General features: G+C 36.9%; 3 protein-coding genes across 3 annotated transcripts in view; 1 reads left to right on the top strand and 2 right to left on the bottom strand.

Annotated features, from left to right (window-relative positions):
• The window catches only part of LOC107689017 (brain-specific angiogenesis inhibitor 1-associated protein 2-like), a 34,364-nt gene extending 30,655 nt beyond the window's left edge, over nucleotides 1-3,709 (bottom strand). The window contains exon 1 of the mRNA XM_016486888.1: nucleotides 3,698-3,709. The gene's annotated coding sequence lies outside the window, so the exon portion shown is untranslated. The remainder of the gene's footprint in view (nucleotides 1-3,697) is intronic.
• Nucleotides 275-13,564, top strand: LOC107688992 (neuronal pentraxin-1). The gene is made up of 6 exons (XM_016486851.1): nucleotides 275-392; nucleotides 5,302-6,127; nucleotides 7,477-7,933; nucleotides 9,124-9,374; nucleotides 10,955-11,134; nucleotides 12,552-13,564. Exons 2-6 carry the CDS (start codon nucleotides 5,537-5,539, stop codon nucleotides 12,759-12,761), a joined length of 1,689 nt encoding a protein of 562 aa, XP_016342337.1. The 5' UTR covers nucleotides 275-392; nucleotides 5,302-5,536; the 3' UTR covers nucleotides 12,762-13,564.
• Nucleotides 13,565-16,816: 3,252 nt separating this feature from the next.
• Nucleotides 16,817-20,436, bottom strand: part of cyth2 (cytohesin 2) — a 12,611-nt gene continuing 8,991 nt past the window's right edge. Inside the window, exons 10-12 of the mRNA XM_016486850.1 lie at nucleotides 20,297-20,368; nucleotides 19,977-20,131; nucleotides 16,817-18,184 (exon numbers count right to left, since the gene is read on the bottom strand). Of these exons, the coding sequence (XP_016342336.1) occupies nucleotides 18,097-18,184; nucleotides 19,977-20,131; nucleotides 20,297-20,368 (315 nt within the window). The 3' untranslated portion in view covers nucleotides 16,817-18,096. The remainder of the gene's footprint in view (nucleotides 18,185-19,976; nucleotides 20,132-20,296; nucleotides 20,369-20,436) is intronic.

The raw sequence follows: 20,436 nt of genomic DNA, 5'->3' as shown, positions 1-20,436 counted from the left end.
TAGTGCTTTCGGATCACGCTGTCTATTGTCTACTTTGTTAACAGCCACACTTGTCAAATCTAAAGGTCTTTGTAGCACATCCCAAACATTTCCTCTCGTCATTTAAACACAACAGTGAAACTGTGATGAAATGACTAACTGCAAGCTCTTGATGCCTGGTAAAGAGCATAGGATAAAAGAGACTTTAATTGCAGAAGAGAAGAGGTAGAGGTGGAAGAAAAGAGGAGGAGAGGAGTGGAGGGGAGGCGCGTGTTAAAGAGACTCTTCTGGATTAAGTCCCTTACAAGCTGTTTGGTGACTGTGCTGGACTAGCAGTACAGAGACAAACCTGCAGGAGTCCACAGGTATGAACACAGGACTAATGATGTTGCTACAGCATCTGTACTGTTACTGTAAGTCTCTGCTTCTAACAGACGCTTCATAGATCTCTCGCTGCTTGTGTTTGATTTGTGGATTGTGGTGTTTTGTTGAGATCTGTAGCATAAGGAGATGGAGATGATCTGATATCTTTCTCCAGTGTGAATGACACTGATGGACGTGCTCCGGTTTTCTGTGCGACTCTTTGTATCATACTCTATATGATTATATTTCATGAGCAGCGTCTTAAACAGAGAACTTAAATCGGCTTGCTTAGCTGCTTATTTTCAGATAGTCTATGGTTTGTTCATTTGATCAACAGATGTTCATGTCTTAAAACTCGTCAGATGTTTTCTTTATGAACTGTGCTTTGGTTGCCGTTGTAATTGAGGAGTTCATGATTAAAACATTTGCACAACTGTAATACTGATTTAGTTGGTATTGTTAATATCTCACTCAAACAGTGTAAGAAGCTTCCAGGATCTTTCTGGTCTTTAAAAAAAAGAAATGTTTATAAAGTTTATATCTCTAATCTCTCTTCTTGTGCACTTGCACACATTCAATACAATATAAAAAAAAAAAAAAAAACAGTAAGTGCCGAAAAAATTAAAATTGACGAAAATGAAATAAAACTTAATTGTACTTAAAGAGAAACACTTTCATGGCTAATTTTCTTAACACACTTAAGTACACTTTTAAAAAGTGTGTTTGTAATAGTGTCAAATTAAATGTTTTACTTTAAAGTACATTTCGAATGTTTTAATAATCTTGTGTTGTGCTTTAAAGTACACTTATTTTGATATGTTGACTAACACAATAAAGCATATGCTGATTATAATTTTGAAATTCAAAAAAAAAAAAAAAAAAAAAAAAAAACAGTAAGTGCCGAAAAAATTAAAATTGACGAAAATGAAATAAAACTTAATTGTACTTAAAGAGAAACACTTTCATGGCTAATTTTCTTAACACACTTAAGTACACTTTTAAAAAGTGTGTTTGTAATAGTGTCAAATTAAATGTTTTACTTTAAAGTACATTTCGAATGTTTTAATAATCTTGTGTTGTGCTTTAAAGTACACTTATTTTGATATGTTGACTAACACAATAAAGCATATGCTGATTATAATTTTGAATGTAGCATATCATTTAGTAATACATTTAAATTTACAACAATAAAAGTAATCCTACTTAAGTGGGTCAAAAACACTCTGAAGTTCATCTAATTACATTTAATATAAATTAAAATTGCAATGCATTTTCATTTAAATGTCAATAACATGCAATTAAGTGTCATTTTAAGAGTGTTCTTAAGTTACTTCTCTTCCACGAGGTTAATTGCATTCATTTCTCTGACAGGTTCTCTTTTAGCCATGATTCTGAATGTACTTACAGCTGTTGTAGCACCGTAAATGCTCTCAAACATCTGAGAAAAAACATTAGAGATATTTAAATGCAAGATGACATATTTCACATTAAATACATTTTGTGTTATGACTAAAGCAGTAATTTTTTTAACTAACAGGCATTTGAAGATCCAGATGGTTTTTTGCTAGACTAGATATGGTTGCTAATACAATTTTTATGGATTCAGCAGAAGGCGCATTAAACTGCATTGTATGTGTCTGACTTAAAGTTCTGCCTTCATTCAAACCCGACAATCAGGCTAATCATGTGCATTTAGACAGAAAGATAAACCGAGATGAAGTGCGGATTGAGAGAGACTGGGGAAGCGGCTTCACGCTGTTCTCAGCGGCTGCCATCTGTCTCGCTTTCTAAGCTTGTGACACGCATGATCTTCCCGCACACACATGTGCACGCAAGCACACGATCCGTGGAGTCCAGTTCTGGTCATGCAGTTCATAACTCATGAGTGAGATAGCCTTGCTGTATATGAGTGGCTGAAGTTGTAAAAAATGACCGTGAATTTAACAGTAAAAGACTGTAAAAATGAGATTTCAGTACTTCAATAGGTTGGTATATTAACTTTATATCAGTTAATGAAATTACGGTATTTCACTGTAAATTTAAGTTAAAACCGTAAAACCTAAAATGTTGCTACCGCATTTTTTATGGTAAAATTCCGGCAACCACAGCTGTAAATTTTACAGTATTTTTAACAGTGTATGTGCTCTTATTTTTCATATTGTTTAGTATTGAGGTCAAGTGTACTTTTTCTGGTTTCATCAAAGGTTGCCTGTCTCACAGCGGAATCCTTCCACGATCGATGCGAACCACTGACAGATGCATTGACCGGACAGACATAACCGCTACTAGACAAACCACTAGACAAACTTAGTAATCTAAGTTATCCGTTACTGATGGAGAGACCGTGAGGCCTGGACTTATTTGAATCAGAATTGTATAAATGTCAGTCAGGGATGAGCAACATTCTGGCTCTCTTTCAGTTCACAAGAAGGAATTTGAATGGAATTGGCCAAACTCAACTCGACGTTGAATTGAAGTTGGAATTGAAATGGCAGAAAGAGTACTCAAGGGCAGTTCAAAGACATTCAGCACATAAGTTATTAGACGTATTTCTCAAATTCAATAATGTTGCAACAGTTAACAGCCATCAAAACAAATTAGAATTTTGCCAGAAAGCATCACAATATTGTTTGCATCAAAAAAAACCTTAAACAAAAAAATTGGATGTTTAATTGGAATTTGACTTGGAATGACAGGAAGAGGAATTTACTGAAATAAAATTCAACAAAAGAATTTCCATAGTAACAAACATTAACACAACTGATTATTTCAATTTAGTAAAATACTGTACAATTTTCTCTCAAGTTCAATAATGACACGACAATTAAAAGCCATCTCGACAAATTTGAACTTTGATAAACAGGATCACAAACATCCACCAGATTTTCAGATAACTACACATAAATACTGACTTCAAAATTGTAATCTATTGATTATAAGTTGTTGTTTGGCATGACTTAATAAATGATGTATTCTTCCAGCATGATCCATAAAATGAAACTTTAGTAAATATAACAAAATAAATATAAATGAAATGCAAATGTCTATTTCTATCATTTCAAACATTGATTATAAATATATTTTAATGTGTCTGGTATTACCCCAAATGCTTATTGTACATGTTTGTACTGGAAAGTTCAGCAGGATTTCTCTGCATTTCATTCCATTTTAAACCTACTTTATTAAATTCTATTCTGCATACCGATACTCTACAGTTGCACTCAACGCTCCCTCTCTTCTTTAAGTTGTGGTCAGTATGAAACTCCAGCTGCCTTCCTGCCAGCCATCAGTCCAAGCACTTAATTAATCCAATTAATGGGCAAAGTTCAGCAGGTAGAGTAGATAGAGTACAGACCTGTCTCTCTCAAACACACCCTAATCCTCTGCAGACCCTCGATGACGACTCTTTCCTTGATTTATCCTCATTAGGAGAGACTCTGGCGTACACACTTCCACTTGTGCGGGCGTTAATGTTTGTCCTGTAGTAATTCAGTAGCTTCAAGGAACTGATAATCCCAAACTCTTAAATGGAGCGACCTTCTTGAAAAGCTCTTGGTGTTACATTACAGGTTCTTCAGATTAGTCTGTGGGTTTCTGAGATTCTTGAAATATCAGTAGATGCTTTTTAGAAGAACTAGAGAGTAAAAAAGTTAATTGAAGATCATATAAAGGATCAGTCACATCTTAGTTTGGGGACCGATTCTCACTATTAACTATTAAATACGACTTTTGCCTCAATAAACTCCTAATTAGTAAGGAGGATCTAAAATATGCTCATGCAGAATATGTGCTTTATAAGTACTAATAAACAGCCAATATGCTAGTAATATGCATGCTAATAAGCAACTAGTTAACAATGAGAACTGGTCCCTAAACTAAAGTTACCAATAGATCTCCTGTGGTGTCCTGTACGGTTAAAACAGGAGTCTTTATTTTTAAGCAGAAAATAGAAGTAGGGATGGATGGCATGATGTATTATGTACTGTGCAGTGGTGGAAATGTATTTATGTGCCATTTATAATATGTTATTCCTTGTGTATTAATTGCACTCACTTAAAACAGCTTAAAATTGTATAAATTGCAACTGAAGTTGTTGTAATGTCATAGGTCATAAGGGTCATAAGGGTCATAGACCTTGTGAAAAAGAAGTGCACTTAATGGTACACTGAAAAAAATGTTTCATTCATCCAATTAAAAAAGTGTAGGGTAATGATGTAATAAAAGACTGCACTTGTTTCTTTACACACATTAATACACTTTTAAAAAGTGCACTTTCTAATAATGTCAATTTACATGTTTTAAAGTACATTTTTAACCATTGTTTTAATAATCTTTAGTTGCGCTTTAAAGAAGTGCACTTATTCTGATGTGTTGACTAACATACTAAAGCAAATGTAAAGTACCTGATTATCATTTTAACTGTAGTGTGTTATTTGATATTACTTTTAAAGTTCATATAATTTAAATGCACTAGATTGCAACTTTGTCATTACAAATGTGTAATTACAAATATATTTAAAATACAAGTTTCAATAGAAATGACATTAAAGTATATTTTAGTTTACCATAAATGCTTGTCGGTACATTCATCAGTAGCTTTAACCATAAGACAAAAGGAATTATGAAATTACATGTAAAGATATAATAAAGTTCACATTAAGTTGGTCAAAAGAGCAATTTAAGAATTTAAAAGTTCATAGTTTAAATTAAAAGATCCTCCTGTCTTCTGAAAAATTATAATGACAAGAGTTTTCTTTCTTTCTTTCTTTCTTTCTTTCTTTCTTTCTTTCTTTCTTTCTTTCTTTCTTTCTTTCTTTCTTTCTTTCTTTCTTTCTTTCTTTCTTTCTTTCTTTCTTTCTTTCTTTCTTTCTTTCTTTCTTTCTTTCTTTCTAGTTTTCTTTCTTTCTTTCTTTCTTTCTTTCTTTCTTTCTTTCTTTCTTTCTTTCTTTTTTTCTCCAGGCTTTAGATGAGCCTCTCCGAAGAGTCAAGAGCAGACGGATTACATGTAAATGCACATGGTCTCTGAGCGGCAGATGATCTTGGAGAGGAGGAGGCTGAGAAAGACACCGTAAGCAGCAAGAGACAGTTTTACAGGATTTAGAAGACGAGACAGATACGAGTGCAATCCAGTAGACAGACTGCTTTAAAACTTCAAATGACTGAAGGATAACCTTTAAGCATTCATCCAACAAAAATGCATCCAGCAAGCTCAAGAATGAGTGAGTGGCTTTTCTCCTTCTTCTTCTGTGCCATCTGTTTTTCGGTGTGTGCTGGGACAGGAATGCCGGGTTCTGACTATAACCCTCATCCTCGCTTCATCTGCACCCCCATTCCCGCTGATGCCGATCCCGGGTGCTTCCCAACAGCGGGCGGCCCCGGATCCGGACACCACGGTGGGAACAGCAACGGCTGGTGGAGAATGTCCGAGGAGGCCAAAGCGACAATCCTGCACCTGCGGGAGAGTTTGGTGCAGCAGAAGGAAACCATCCTGGACCAGAGGGAGACCATCCGAGAGCTCACCGCCAAACTGAACCTGTGCGAGGGCTTGAGCCGCACACCCGCACACCTGGCCCATCACGCCCATCACGCCTACCCCACGGCACCCGACACGGGACACCTCGGGCTGGAGCTGGGTCACTATGGCGACGGGGTCGGAGGGCATCATGGTGGGAAAGCTGCGCTGAGCGAGAAGCAGGTGACGGCGGAGATTCCTTCAGCCTCGTCCACGCCGGAGCAGATGAGCAGGGTGCTGCAGAGCCTGAAAGAACGGCTGGACAACCTGCAGGTAGACATTTACATGCATTTCTATAGCGTTTAATACAACACAGATGGTTTCAAAGCTGCTTCAGAGTAACGAACAGGAAAATAACAGTGTTAATGTTGCAAAACATCATTGCCAAAACAATATTGCCATTATTCCAGTCAATTTAATTCAAGTTTTGCTGTCATCCGATTTGATGTGGTTTTGCCATTTTTATTAGTTTTTGTTGTTTTTAAATATGTCTATATTGTTTTTATAGTATAGTCAATAGTATAGTATTTTGTAGTTTTATTTGTTTGAGTACAAGTTAAACTAAATGAAAATGAGAAATGTAAACTAGCTAAAATAAAATAAGTTTTTTTTAGAAGTTTTATATATTTTATTTCAGTTAACATTTATTTTATTTAAAGTAAAATGTATTTATGGTTTTAGTTTTAGTTAACTATAACAACCCTGATTCATATAATATATAATTAATATATATTGATTATTAATAATACAGTACAAGGGATTTTTGATATGCAATCTGAACAAATTGAAAAAAAATGGACTTAGTTCTGGACTTCAAGGTCATAAACTTGGCTGTTTGCGGACCATTGGAAATTAATGGGAAAGACCCTTAAAAAACAATTTTTAGAATAATTTTTGAATGGAATCAAGTATGAAGTCATGTTATTTTTCTTATTTGTTTTTTTTTTCACCAGATGGCAGCAGTCTTGCCCAAATACATGATATATTCTTATATTGGCTTTATATTACAACCCAGAAGTGTAGATTTTTACTGTAGTGAATGTACATGTAAATAAGATCTGAATAAGATCTAAATAAAAATCAAATAATCTAAATCCCAAAAGAAGTACAACATTGTATTGTTACTACTTTATATTAGCGCTATACTATTTCATTAAAAAAGCTACACTTTTACTGTTCTGGGTGAAAAAAATGACCCCCAACAGCCAAGGGGGGCAATGATTAAGAGGGGCAAAAAAGATTATAATAAACCTAAAATAACCCAAATCCCCCTAAAGTGCATAATTTTATTGTTACTACCTCAAGGAAGTTAATTTTATTAAACAACAACAACAAATACACTCAAAAATGACGCCAACAACCAAGGTGTGACCGTTTTTGAAACTGTCAATCAAAGTGAGATGAAGCTGATGGGACACTGCTTCTCTTGCTTTTAAACATGTGGTGTAGAAATGTGTTTCAACAGGGTAATGAAAATAGTCCTGGTTGTCAATTTATCAAATACTATAAGATATGAGGTGCTTTTTTTCACAGTAAGTAGTTAGGAGCCGTTACCGAGATCAGCAGCATACAGTACAGCTGTGCGCAGGCCTTTTCTCAGACTGCTGTGGTTGTGTTGGCAGACGAGAAACACCTCCACCAGCTACTCCAGCTCACTGAAGGACCTCCTGCAGAGGAAGATCAGTGCTCTGGAACAACAGATGCAACACCATTCTGCATCGCTAACCAGCGCCGCACACACTGACCATGAGGATGATGACGGTCACCATGGCAACGCTCACGACGACCACAGCCATCATGATGACAGAGACCACGACGGCCATGACGACCACGGTGATCCTCACGACAACAGCCACCACAGTGATCACCACGACGACGATCACCATGATGACAGCCACCATGACGACAACAGCCATGACAACGGACACCAAGACAGCAGTCACCATGACAACAAAGTCTCCGAACATGGCTTCGAGAGGTTGTCGTATAACTTACAAGGTCACGGAGAAGCACAGAGTGGAGTTACCAGCAAACTGGACGCGGTTCTCAGTCAACTGCAGCATAGGCTCACTGACACGGGTAAGAGCGAATTTAGATGAACTCTACTGGAAAACCCTGCTTAAGACCACTTCAGCTGGACCAATCAGGCCGGTTTTGGACCTTAGATGCTCTAGATTGTTCATCAGCTGGATGATGGACCTGATAGTTCTTGGTCAAGATGATTAGGGCTGGTAGACCATCTATGAACAGTAAAAAGTCAGATAACATGTTCTAAGTTGGTATGAACTGTTTTTACCTTTTATCAGCACTGTAAAAAAAAACACCATATATAGTTGGGGAATTTACCGTTAACCATTTAACAGGTTTTTACTGTAGCATTTTTACAGTCTTTTACCGTTAAATTCACGGTAATTTTTTACAGTGAGGGTGCGATTTGTTAAAAAAAAATGAGTGAGAATGTCATCATTGAAATTTTAATGTAGAAATTTAGACACTGCTGGGTAGATACTGTTACTGATTACAAATTACATTGTAGTTAGTAACCTAATCTTTTAGATTACGTAAGAGTAGTTTTGGATGTCTTTTAGATTACTTCTGACCTAACTCATTTATCACATAATTTTAAATAAAATAATTTTGTACCATTTTGATACATAATTACACAAAGAGAAATAAAATAAATTCCATTCTTTGTTATCAACTATATGGACTGCAATTATAGATGACAATACACCACGGTTTCCTGAAACGGGTTCGTGAAGTAAAAGAGCAAATAAATAAATTATGAATCATTTACTGTGTGAATAATATGTAATCACGCAAGTATTTGTAATTTGATTATGAACACTTTTTAGAATCTGATTACATAATCCAGATAATAATGCAGACATGAAATCAGCAAATTTAGAAATACAGTGTAATTAATATAAAATCAACAGTAAAAAAACTAACAGAAAATAATTATTTAAGATGAATTAACTAAATTAAATTAACTTATTGTCTTTAAATGTATTTATACAATTTACAGATCCCATAAAGTATTAAGATAAGCTCTCAAAAAATAAAAAATAAAATAAAATATTCTGACAAATTTGCATTGTCTTCATTCCTCCTTCTTTGAGTCTGGATTAGACTAGTTACACTAGGACTTAGACTAGTCTTATTTTTATTTTTTTCTTCAAGACTGGTCATAACTTCAAAAATCAGTAATATGAATTGGTAGATTCATCTAATCTAAAATAGTAAGACGCTGGTTATCATCTCCGCAGGTTCTAGAAAGAACAGCAGACCCACGGAAGCTTTCCAGATCGGCTTCCCCATGAGAACCAACTACATGTACGGTCGTGTGAAGCGCTCGCTGCTGCACGAGATCTTCTCCTTCACGCTGTGTCTGTGGATGAAGGCTGGCATCGGGCCGGGGCTCGGAACGCCCTTCTCCTACTCCGTGCCCGGACAGGCCAACGAGCTGGTGCTCATCGAGTGGGGAAACAACCCCATGGAGCTGCTGGTCGATGACAGAGTGAGTGAAAGAGAGCAAGGAATGTGCACATGATTCATAAAGGAATGTATTGAAAAGTTCTTTTTGCATTCTAGCTACAGTTGAAAAGTTTGGGGTTGGCAAGATTTTTTTCAATGTATTTGAAATAAGTCTCTTCTGCTCACCAAGCTTGCATTTATCTGATCAAAAGTACAGTAAAAAAGGTAAAATTGTGAAATATTATTTCAATTTGATAGAAGGGATATCTGTTGTAATATATATTGCATAATGTACTTGATTGCATCATTCCTCCAGTCTTCAGTGTCACATGATCTTCAGAAATCATTCTAATATGCTGATTTGCTGCTCAAGAAACATTTCTGATTATTATCAATGTTGAAAACAGTCGTGCTGCACAATATTTTTGTGGAAACCGTGATGCATTTTATTTTTCAGGGTTCACAGATGAATAGAAAGTTAAAAAAGAACAGCCTTTATTTGAAATAGAAATATTTTATAACATTAAAAATGTCTTTACTGTCACTTTTGATCAATTTATTGCATCCATGCTAATTGAAAGTATTAATTAAAAAAAAATAAAAATAAAAATCTTACTGACTCCAAACTTTGGGACATAGTGCAATCATAATATTGGGCCTCTTTAAGACTTTAAAAATAATTTAAAATATTTGGGGGTTTTAAAATTCCTTCAGCTCTCCTGTGATTTCCTTTAACTGTCTAGTTACAGCTCTGTTAAATAATAGTCAATATTGAATACATTTCCAGGTATCAAATAAGACTTCACAAATCCAGTAGGAATTTCAGTTCATCCAGCAGGATCTTATTTGAATCTTAGAGGATTCATATTTGATCCCATCTGGAACACAGAGGATTAAATTATGAAATAAATTCCAAATATGAGCTCAGTTCACATTCCTTAAAGATTTTTTGACTGATGACAAATGAAGGACAGATGGTAAAATAAGAGGAGAGGAACAACAGAAAACAAAGTTTATTAAGTTGAGTTCTGTGTTCTGTGTAAATCAGGACATAATCTTGCTCTTTGTCCTGATCTGATCTGTGTGTGTGTGTGTGTGTGTGTCTGTGCATGTGTGCGCGTGTGTCTGTGTGTATGTGTGTGCGTGTGTCTGTGTGTGTGTGTGTGTCTGTGTGTGTGTGCGTGTCTGTGTCTCTGTGTGTGCGTGTTTGTGTGCGCGTGTGTCTGTGTGTGTGTGTGTGTCTGTGTCTGTGTGTGTGTGTGTGTCTGTGTCTGTGTGTGTGTGTGTGTCTGTGTCTGTGTGTGTGTGTGTGTCTGTGTCTGTGTGTGTGTGTGTGTCTGTGTCTGTGTGTGTGTGTGTGTCTGTGTCTGTGTGTGTGTGTGTGTCTGTGTCTGTGTGTGTGTGTGTGTCTGTGTCTGTGTGTGTGTGTGTGTCTGTGTCTGTGTGTGTGTGTGTGTCTGTGTCTGTGTGTGTGTGTGTGTCTGTGTCTGTGTGTGTGTGTGTGTCTGTGTCTGTGTGTGTGTGTGTGTCTGTGTCTGTGTGTGTGTGTGTGTCTGTGTCTGTGTGTGTGTGTGTGTCTGTGTCTGTGTGTGTGTGTGTGTCTGTGTGCGTGTGTGTTGACAGGCTGTTACTCTACCGCTCTCGGTGAATGATGGTAAATGGCACCATGTGTGTGTGACGTGGTCGACGCGGGACGGACTGTGGGAGGCCTACCAGGACGGAGTGAAGAGAGGCTCAGGAGAAAACCTCTCGCCCTGGCATCCCATCAAACCTGGAGGAGTCTTCATACTGGGACAGGAACAGGTAACACACAAACACAGCATACAATCAACAAACTCAAAGCACATACTGCTCATATTTAAGCACAAACCAAGAACACATGGATAGCAACACCATCCACAACACGCTAGCACTGCGGCACAAGCACTGAATGATATTTAAACCCTTGTGGAAAAAGAAGTCCGCTTAATTGTATTGAAAGACGACTTGTAGTGAACTTCAAATCTTAAAAGAATATTTAAAAAAAACTGTACTTGCAGATATTAATGAAATAAAAGACGGCACTTTCACGACTGTTTCTTAACACACTTAAGTAGACTTTTAAAAAGTGTGCTTTGTAATAATGTAAAATTAAAAGTTTCATTTAAAGTACATGCTGTTTTAATAATCTTTTGTCATGTTTTAAATAAATACTCTTATTTTGATGTGTTGACACATACTAAAGCACATGTAAAGTACTTGATTATCATTTTAACTGTAGAGCATTATTCAATATTACATTTAAAGTTAATATATTTTAAATGTACTAAATTACAACTTCATTACAATTGTGTAATTACAAATATATTTAAATCAATGACATACTACTTTGAACAGAAATGTCATTAAAGTATATTTTAGTTTATCATAAATGCTTGTCAGTACATTCAGCAGTAACACTTTAACCATATTCCAAAGACAATAGAAGTTATTATGAAATTATATATATAAAGATGTACTTAAGTCCTATTTAAGCGGGTCAAAAGTTCAGCTAATTGAATTTAATATAAATTTATACTAGTGCTGTCAAACGATTAATTGCGATTAATCGCATCCAAAATAAAAGTTTTTGTTTACATAATATACTGTGTGTGCACTCTGTATATTTATTATGTACTATATAAATACACACACATGCATGTATATATTTCAGAAAAATGTTACGTTTATATATTAAATATATTTATATGATATAATTTATATGAATATAAATATATACATGTAAATATTTTCAAAATAAATGCTGTTTGTGTGAGTCTTTATATATACATAATAAATACACACAGCACACACACATATATTATGTAAACAAAAACGTTTATTTTGGATGCGATTAATCGCGATTAATCGTTTGACAGCACTAATTTATACTATAATACATTTTCATTTAATTGCAAACAACATGCAAAATAAGTGTCTGAGAACATCACATTCAGTTCACACTTACGTTTATTCTTCTAAAGTATATTATTACCATAATAAAAACTCTTTTTTTAAGTATGCTAAAGTATACTTCTTTTTCACAAGTCGTATACTACATATATGAATAAGCCAGTAAAGTTGCATTCATGATGTTGACTTTCTGTATAAAGTGCATAACACACATTCTCAGCCGATGACGCTGAATGTGTTTAGTGTTGCATATATAATATTCCCGAATCTCCGTCCCATTTTTGTCCAGGACACACTGGGTGGCCGTTTCGACGCGACGCAGGCGTTCGTTGGTGAAATCTCAGACGTGCAGATGTGGTCTCATGTTCTCACGCCGCATGACATCTACAGCCTGGCGTCATGCGGAGGTCACATGACCGGTGACATCATCGCATGGGCGGAGTCAGTGGTGGAGCTGCACGGCGGGGTCACCAAATACCCCTTTGACCCCTGCCACTAAAGAGAAGGACAATCCGATTACAAGCTTCAGAGTGCGGAGTGATCAGCTTGTTTTGAAGCATTCTGACGACTCGTAACCTGATTTGAATGCAAAATCCTTTCATTATCACTTCAAAAATATGGCCTTCTGTTTACACGAGAGACTTGAATGACCCCATGACCTCCAGGATTTCAGCACGGACCCGTTTTGTATGGTTTCAGTGTTTTGTGTAGCGAATGTTTTCTTACTGAACTTTTTTTTATTCTTATTCTATAAATGGCTCTTCAGTGCCATTCAGTGTTAGATGCAAGCACACGACATATTGTCATAACTTGGATAGAAACCATAGATCATGAATAGGATGTGAAGACAGAAGTGCTATAAATGTAGAATAAGAGTGAAACTCGAGGCTCTATTTGAGCAGATTGATTTTCTTATACTCTAAGAAGAATCTAAAGATACAGCGAAACCAAAGAGACGAGTCGCACACGCGCTGCTGTTGTGTTTGTACATTGTTTTTCTAATGAAACATTCTAGCTGAAATGAGTATTTCTTAGGTTTGCCTGTACTTGTCCATGTTAAAATGTCTAGCCAACTCAAAGCTGAGCTAAATAAGCAGCTATTCTGAGAGACTTTTGACATGTCTTTAGTTTCAGATTAAGTGTCGTAGTGTTTTAGCTTAATCTACTGTGTTTCATTTACTGTAAATTCGTTTCAAAAGAATATCATTTTCCACTAATGTTTGTGGATCGGAATTTAGTATGCATTTACTGTTTTTATTAACTTTTCATTTGTTTACAGTTTTGAAAGCAGAAATGCAATAAAGGGACTGAATTTTGAAAAAAAAAAAAAAATCGTAGCAATTCCATCATTTCTGACTAGCTCTAAAAAGCAATTTTGTAAATGTTTTTCATTGCATTTCCAAAGTGAAGTCTTCAGGCTCGTCTGCAGTCCTGCAGTATTGATTAGCACAAGCCTCTCAGTTAAAGAAAAGCCTGGTCTTATGCTGGTCTTCATCGCTATTATTAGAAACTAAGCTAATTAAGCATGTGAAGCGTTTGATAGGGACCTGCAGAAAATATAGACACTCAAATATATATATATATAAATACAAATATGACAATAGAGTTCCAGAAGTGAAGTAAAAAATACATTTTCTTTAATATACATAAAAATATACTGAATTAACATGCAATAGATTTCTTAACCGTTTTGTTTGGAAGTGAATTTCTAGACGATGTTCTGAGCTGAAATGCATGTTTTTGCATTTACTGTAGCATTATGGGAAGACTCTGATCTGAGTTTCTGTGGTCTTCTGAGGCACAGAATAACAAGATTAGGCCGCACTAATCGTTCTGGTTATCAGTCAGGAGATGAGCTAACGAGCTAAAGCGAAGTAGGATGAAAAACATGACTTCAGAGCAACACACTTACTGTGTACATGTACATCCACCACCGGGAGACGGATATTTAGACTGCATGGAGGACATTACAACAATCAAAAATAGATGTTTACATTATCTAAAGCAAACACGAGTGCTGCTTGCTATTGCAAAATCATCTGCCATGATCCCCATCACGCTGAACCGGTTTCTTTACTGTATATCCAAATGTCATCCACACAAAATGACATCTTACACATAGTTTTACTATAAAAGGTACTTTTAAAGTAACAATAACATGTTATTTATAAAAAGTATGCAAATACTTTGAACTATCGACTGCCCTAATTTTGCAACACAGCCGCATGACAAAAAAAGTTATTTTGGTGAATTGGTGGAAAATATATGTTGTTCATATGCTCACTAAAACTAAAACCATTAAAAAAACATCGTTATTTGAAATAAAAGTTAACTGAAATGAAATATACTTACTTTATTTCAGCTAGTTGCCACGGAAACATGTTGCATCCTAATCTAGTTTAACTTGGAGTACTAAAACTAAACCTTAAATAAACAAACAAACAAATTAAATAACTATGTAGACTTAAAAAAAAAAAGACAAAAAAAAATCTAAAAAAGACAATTTCTAAAGCTTTAACATGAAACTAAAGTAAAAAAAAATAAAATAAAAAAATCTAATTCAAAATATTAACAAAAATCAGTGAACAAAAAAAATATATATGTTTTTTTTCTATAAATCACACTGTACAACTTAGTACAAAATTGCAACTTCATAAAAATGGCTTCTCGTGAGACAAGACAGTTTCTATTTTGTAGGTTTAACAAGTCAAATATTTCTAAGTACCCCTGTATGGGAATAATATGATTCACCAGCAATCAAAAAAACACAACGAGAAAGTCCTTTTATCTATTTTGTTTATTAGATTTGAATGGCACCAGTGTACCATAACTGAGTTTTCATCTTGCTACATGAATTTTCCAACAATCTGTACCATTCTGCGGCCAATCAGAAGCTGGGAGAAAAAACAAAGAGGAGCAAATGCTTTCATTTGTCCTACTGTATTCACAGACTAGCTGAAAGGCTTTGGCACCTTTGCACTTCTCATCAAGAATGCCCAGATTTAGAGTCTCCAAAAGTCTTCATCAGACCACGTCATGCCTGAAACATGAGTTTAAACGCATAGCTTATATCAAAGAATGTACTGTTGTTATTTAACACTTGGAGTCTCTCAGTCACATACAGACGGCCTGTGGCTTCTCATACAATACAACGTGAAGCAGATTCACTCCAAATGATCTGATAGGGACGCTGTATACTGGCATCCTATACATGTGCAGCAAAGCTTAAACCAGTTCAGAACTGCAGTACTAGTCACATACTCGCATACTCAAGCTGTGGTTTAGTCAAAACTGTGCTGAACTCTAGTAAAGTGCCAAACTATTAAATATGTCTTAAAGTCAAAGACATCAGTTACTATAGCCAAGCTTTATATTCATCGGGGAAAGTCACAAAAGTCAAGCAAAATGCACTGCTAAACAACTCTCAGTATTAACCGTTTCATAATTAGTATATTTAAATAGAGCGGTTATTATGTTAAGACTCCAGACGCTATTAGTGTTCTGTATGATCCGTCGTTTTAAAGATATTTCTGGAATATTGCATTTCCGATTTTGTTACTGCTTGTAATCCGTAGCCCATTTGAACTGCAATGCCAATTTGTTGAGTCTAGAAATACAGAGCGCTAATAGTCGCCCGCAACACTGGCGTCAGATTCACCCTTTACACAAGACGCTTCAGTTCAGTACAACATGCACCCCCATCCTTAGTCCTCACATAGAAAGAAAGAAGTGAAAAACAATAAATAAAAAATGCTATCAATTTGGGTTGTAAACAAACATAATATGTATTTACAAACAGAAAAGGCAAAATATAAAGTACATTGGAAAAAGCTGCCATGGACTCCTTCAAACCGAACAGCACTGAGTAAGAGGAGTGACAATACAGGTCATCGCACACATCTTAGGATCGGGGATAAGAGAAAAACATCTTTTTCATGGGGATAAAGCAGCAGACGTGTCTTTCTCTCTCATAGCAAACACACATTCAGAAAGATAGGACTTGAAATTGAAATAGCTCACCCAAAAATGAAAATTTGCTGATAATTCACTCACCCTCAAGCCATTCAAGATGCAGATGAGTTTGTTTCTTCATCAGATGTGGAGAAATGCAGCATTGCGCCACTTGCTCCTCTGCAGTGAATGGGTGCCGTCAGAACGAGAGTCCAAACAGCTGATAAAAACATCACAATAATCCATAATAACGCTTCCTCCAGTGAAAAGTGCATCTCCTGTTGTCTCTCACATCAAAATCCAGCCACATATTTGTTTAGAGCTGTTTAGGCTTGTAAACAGTGCAGATTTCTCTCCTGATTCAGACCAGACCACGTTTTCACTGCAGGAAGCGTTATTATGGATTATAGACTCGTATTTTCAACAATTTGAAGGTAAGTAAATCCATCTTTAAGTCGTTTTTGAATTATTGTGATGTTTTTAATCAGCTGTTTGGACTCTCGTTCTGACGGCACCCATTTACTGCTGAGGAGCAAGTGATGCAATGCTGCATTTCTCCAAACCTGATGAAAAAACAAACTCATCTACATCTCGAATGGCTGGTGGGTGTGTACATTTTCAGCAAATGGTCATATTCAGTCCTTTAACTGCATGATTTTTTTTCCCAATCGAGACAGTTTGCTTGTAGTAGGAAATAGTAAGAGCGAATCTCACCAAATCTGTCAAGATCACGAGTCAAATTTAATTCAGAGAAATAAGAAATTAGATTTCATTCACACAGAGGAACTGTGCTTAGTTATGAGAATAATGCCAAATGATGATAACAATGAATTTAAAACAACTTGAAAATCTGCCTTTTTCTTTACACAAAAAAAATCTGTTTTCTGTGTGCGATATAATCTGGACATGTTTTCGTGAGATTCGCCCAAGAACAGTTTCGCAGCCCCAGTGGTTGAGTTTTTGAAACACTTGTGTAAGAACATTCAGGGCTGTGGGATTTTTAAGGCTCTTTTCTTAAGGTGAAGGAGCTTATTTAAGGATTCACATATAATGACGAGCACTTCCACAGGTGCTTCGATGGGTCAGTTCAATAGTTCAATACAGTTGTCATCAACTGTGCACAGGAAATGACATCACCGGTGGGGTTATCAATACCAATAACAGTGTAAAACACACATCCTGTTTCACAGATATGCTGGAAGTGATATGTAACTAATAGGTAAACTGAAGTGAAGTTCATCATGTGGTGTGAAAAGCAATGACCTTCATTTATAACATGTAAATACACTCAAACGAGTAAGAGATAAATAGTGTCAGTTCCCATAAAATAAGTTTAAGACAGGCAGCAACATAGACTCAGTAAATCAATAGCGACCGAACTAACAAAAGCCTTCAGCGCTCATCTCTGCTAAAGGTTCGGATAGATCCGCCCCTGATGATGATGATGAAGAAGAATGCATCAGGCTGTTTGGTCGTCTACTCTGTTCGTGTAAGAACTTCACAGTAAAATGCTGTCAATAGCAGGAACTGGAACTGTGAGAGCGGAGGGAGCGTGAGATGAGGATGGAGATGTACGCAGATTCATGAATGTTACGTTTGTCAGTGAAGTCCTATGGAATGTCAGCGAGATAAAGTGAGTATGTGTAGTGTGTACTAGTGTGATAGTAAATAACACTGTGTAGTGTGCAAATGTAGGAGAAGTGTGGAGATAAGAGCTGCAGTCCAGACCACCGAAATCCAAACCGAAGATGATGATGTCCAGGTTCCCCAACGACATCCATCTCTCCATAAACCAGCATAACAGATCGATCTGACGAGAGCTACCTTAATGAAGGATCATTGGTTTCTCAGAGAATGGAGGGAGCGTATGGATGGACGGACTTTCAGGGCTGCTCTTCTTTCTTCTTTAGAGAAATGCGTTTCTTCCTGGCTGCAAGCATCTCGTAGAAGGGGTCCACGCTCACAGCGGATCTGAAACAAAAACACAAGATCATCTTAAACCTGCAAAGTCTACTGGATCGTATTCGATACACATTTCTAAGGCCTCATTTGGCTGAAAAACCTGTTTCACACACAATCTACTCCACGCCTTCTGTCATCTAATGGTTTATACTTTTTTTTTTATCAAGTAAAAGCTCTTTTAGTGTAACTGTACAAACGTCCAGCTTCAGCTCGAGCTTCACGTGTCTTTTTGCTGTCAAATCTTTTCTGATTTTTATAAAGTGCAAATATAACTGTAGTAATATTTCCAGATGAACACTTACTGGACTGAAGCAGCTCAGCTTTACTTGATTCTCCATCAATCATGTTTTAGAGTCTCAAATCTGATCATCAGGATCTTTTGAGGAGCGTTTATTTGTTCATCTCTCAATCATCACTGGATTGCATTGCATTATATGTTTGGATCCTTTAAATCTCATCTTACTAAGACACATTATTGGAGATATAGAGTGACGACTGATATTTATATCATTTTATGTCAGTATCTGCTCTACTGTTAATCAGAATTTCATCTTACTTTTTGTTATATAAATATCAGCATCTGCACCAAATTGCATATTTTAGGGGTGCGATGATAAATCGATTCATGGATTGATTCTGCGATGTTCGCAAATGCATCGCAATTCTCTCTTGAATCGATTCTGAGCCTAGTTTTTAGCAGCAGATGGTGCTGCATGCTTTAGAAACAGCTGTACTGCTTGCTTCCAGTTCCTTACACGCACACGCATACGCACACGCTCACACACACGCACGCACACACACACACTCACACTCACACTCACACTCACACACTCTCACACACATACTCTCACACACACACTCTCACACACACACACACACACACTCTCTCACACACACACACACACACACTCTCTCACACACACACACACACACACTCTCTCACACACACACACACACACACTCTCTCACACACACACACACACACACTCTCTCACACACACACACACACACACTCTCTCACACACACACACACACACACTCTCTCACACACACACACACACACACTCTCTCACACACACACACACACACACTCTCTCACACACACACACACACACACTCTCTCACACACACACACACACACACTCTCTCACACACACACACACACACACACACACACACACTCTCACACACCACTTGAACCTAAAATAATCATAAAAAATCGAAAAAGGTTGACGCGAATTACAAGAGTGTTCACAGTGGGCTGTGTTTACATTAATCTCGTGTCATAAAAGCCGAGGTGCAAGTACATTTAACCCCTTACATTACTCGGCCAAACACACAAGCGCTCTTCTTCATTAGCATTTAAGTGTGCGGTTAAAAACTAGACTAGAGTGCCACCTGCTGTTAAAAACTAAGCTCAGAATCGAAAAATCAAATCAGTTTATCGTCGCACCCCTAATATTTTTGCTATTTGCATTTTTCAGACTGTTGTTTTGTATGTCAGCCTCAGCAGGGTTAAACATTATGTTGGGGAGGGACATACTGGAAGGCTTGTGAGCTAAAAATGTACATTTCAAAAGTGTATATCTGCTAAAATAATTTTTGTACCCCGAGGAGTTGTACATCGTTATTCCTATCAGGAAATGCAAATGTACTTCAGTTATGCAAACATTTGTCAGAGGCTGATAAAACTCTGAACTGCAGTCAGTGTGAATACATTTCCTTGTGCACCCTTTACTCTTTCACATGCCGTGTCCTGTGAGAGCTTCACCAATCCCTCCAGTGCTGATGGTTTACTCACTTGATGCTGTGGATCCATTCGTCCTTCTCCTCTGGAGTGGGAGCTGAGATCCGGTACACCATGTGGTTTCCCTCCACCACTCGACCGTCGGCCTCCGTCTTACACGCTTTTATCAGCTGCCCGCGGTTATTAGGGATGTAGAGCTCAAAACAGTTCTGCACAGAAAACACATCACCATCAGCAAGCAGAGCCCACAATCTGTCTCTGAAATACGGCCCAGCCCTAATGGTCAATAAAGAAACCTGCAGTTGATCTATGAAAAGTGTCATGGAAATGTTGAAATGTGATTAGCTGTGTAATGAGAATGTCAACAGACTTACTGGCTTTCTGGGATCTTCGACCTCTCGAATGCTCAGGTTTTCCAATGGTATGATGCCTCTGGGCTCCTTATCCTACACACACACACACACACACACACACACACACACACACACACACACACACACACACACACACACAC

This window comes from Sinocyclocheilus anshuiensis, unplaced genomic scaffold, assembly GCF_001515605.1.
Source record: "Sinocyclocheilus anshuiensis isolate Anshui unplaced genomic scaffold, SAMN03320099.WGS_v1.1 scaffold181, whole genome shotgun sequence".
NCBI classification, from domain to species: Eukaryota; Metazoa; Chordata; class Actinopteri; order Cypriniformes; family Cyprinidae; genus Sinocyclocheilus; species Sinocyclocheilus anshuiensis.
Note: the sequence above shows the minus strand (reverse complement) of the source record. Positions and strands in the feature narration are given on the sequence as shown.